Source organism: Sinocyclocheilus grahami, unplaced genomic scaffold, assembly GCF_001515645.1.
Source record: "Sinocyclocheilus grahami isolate Dianchi unplaced genomic scaffold, SAMN03320097.WGS_v1.1 scaffold17052.1, whole genome shotgun sequence".
Classification (NCBI taxonomy): domain Eukaryota; kingdom Metazoa; phylum Chordata; class Actinopteri; order Cypriniformes; family Cyprinidae; genus Sinocyclocheilus; species Sinocyclocheilus grahami.
Genome location: NW_015516418.1, coordinates 1,622 through 2,941, shown reverse-complemented (window position 1 = coordinate 2,941; position 1,320 = coordinate 1,622). Strand labels below are relative to the sequence as shown.

At 38.3% G+C, this 1,320-nt stretch overlaps 1 protein-coding gene across 1 annotated transcript in view; it reads left to right on the top strand.

Annotated features, from left to right (window-relative positions):
* The window catches only part of LOC107579396 (zinc finger CCHC domain-containing protein 14-like), a 2,973-nt gene extending 1,712 nt beyond the window's left edge, over positions 1-1,261 (top strand). The window contains exon 3 of the mRNA XM_016265229.1: positions 871-1,261. Coding sequence (XP_016120715.1) covers positions 871-907 — 37 coding nt within the window. The 3' untranslated portion in view covers positions 908-1,261. The remainder of the gene's footprint in view (positions 1-870) is intronic.
* The last annotated feature ends 59 nt before the right edge of the window (positions 1,262-1,320 follow it).

Sequence of the window (1,320 nt, the reverse complement as noted above, 5' to 3'; positions counted from 1 at the left end):
GTATTTTACTTTTCATTTTATTACAAGTAGGCCTACAGCGCCCCCTCAATAAATAAAAATGCCTTATCGAACGGGCATTAGGATACGGGGGTGGCTGCTGCTGCTACTGTACGCTACTGTATGCCTAGTAAGACCTTAATGAGCTGGTTCAGGTGTGTTTAAGTAGGGTTGAAGCTAAACTCTGCAGGACACCAGCCCTCTAGGACTGAGATTGGAGACCCTGGTTTACTCTGCCGTACACCGGACGTGTCATTCTGCACTTGCATTCTCAAATTATATGTGGCGATCCAAAACTGAATAATCACCATTCAGGGAAAAGTTCCCTTAAAGAATGACCAAACTGCTGACGTAATCTTATCGCTAACACACCCCTGAGCACATGTGAGCTATTCCTCTTATCGGCAAGGCATATCGGCACAATTTTTTCAAATCGATTTCAATAATGGTCCAATAATATCGTGCATCCCTAATTTTTAAACAAATATGCAGCCTTGGTGAGCCTAAGAGACTTCAAAGACATTTTAAAAATCATGCTGACCCCAAACTGTTTAACAGTATTGTATGTAGAGTTTATTTAATGTAGATATATGTATCATTAAATAAATAGTTACTTTTCCCCTAATTATAAAACATAATAGCATACAGGTTTGGAACAATTTTGGGCAAACTATTTCTGTAACCCATATTTGTCGCATTTTAACAATTATTTAAATGCTGGTAAATGGTCAGTTTCCACAATTCCAGGGCAGATCACTTCCTTCAGATTAAGAGTTTGGCATCGAGAGTTTAAGATCAGCACGGAAGTGGAGCAAGTCACTATTCCTCAGTGAAAACACACCATTCTAATTCTTTTTCCATTTCTCACATCAGCAAGTTTCCATTGCTCAGGTGGAGCTGTGGGAGCTAAGATATCTTAACAGATAACAGGAAATAATCCTCGGGAGGTTTTCCATGCCTGGGAACAACAATAAAGGTTATACTGGTTCACATGTCTCATTCTTAATAAAATGGTTCTCTCTGACACTAGCTAAAACTTAAATAGTGTTTACTTTTACTCAACATTGTAAACTTCCTGAACTGAAAGGCCCCGTTAGAACCTGAGCCAGCATAATCATACCCATCGACTATATTTTAAAAATATGTAGTTTTTCACATCCCAACTTTTGTTTCTAAAATCAAAGTCTACATAGATGATAAGCTTCAAACTGATGCACTAGCAGAATAATGCACATGCGGTAAGTGCTGGGATGTTTTTGTACACAGCGCCATCTAGGTGTCATTGCTGGGAAATGATGTTCTATAAAAAAATCTTTTGACATT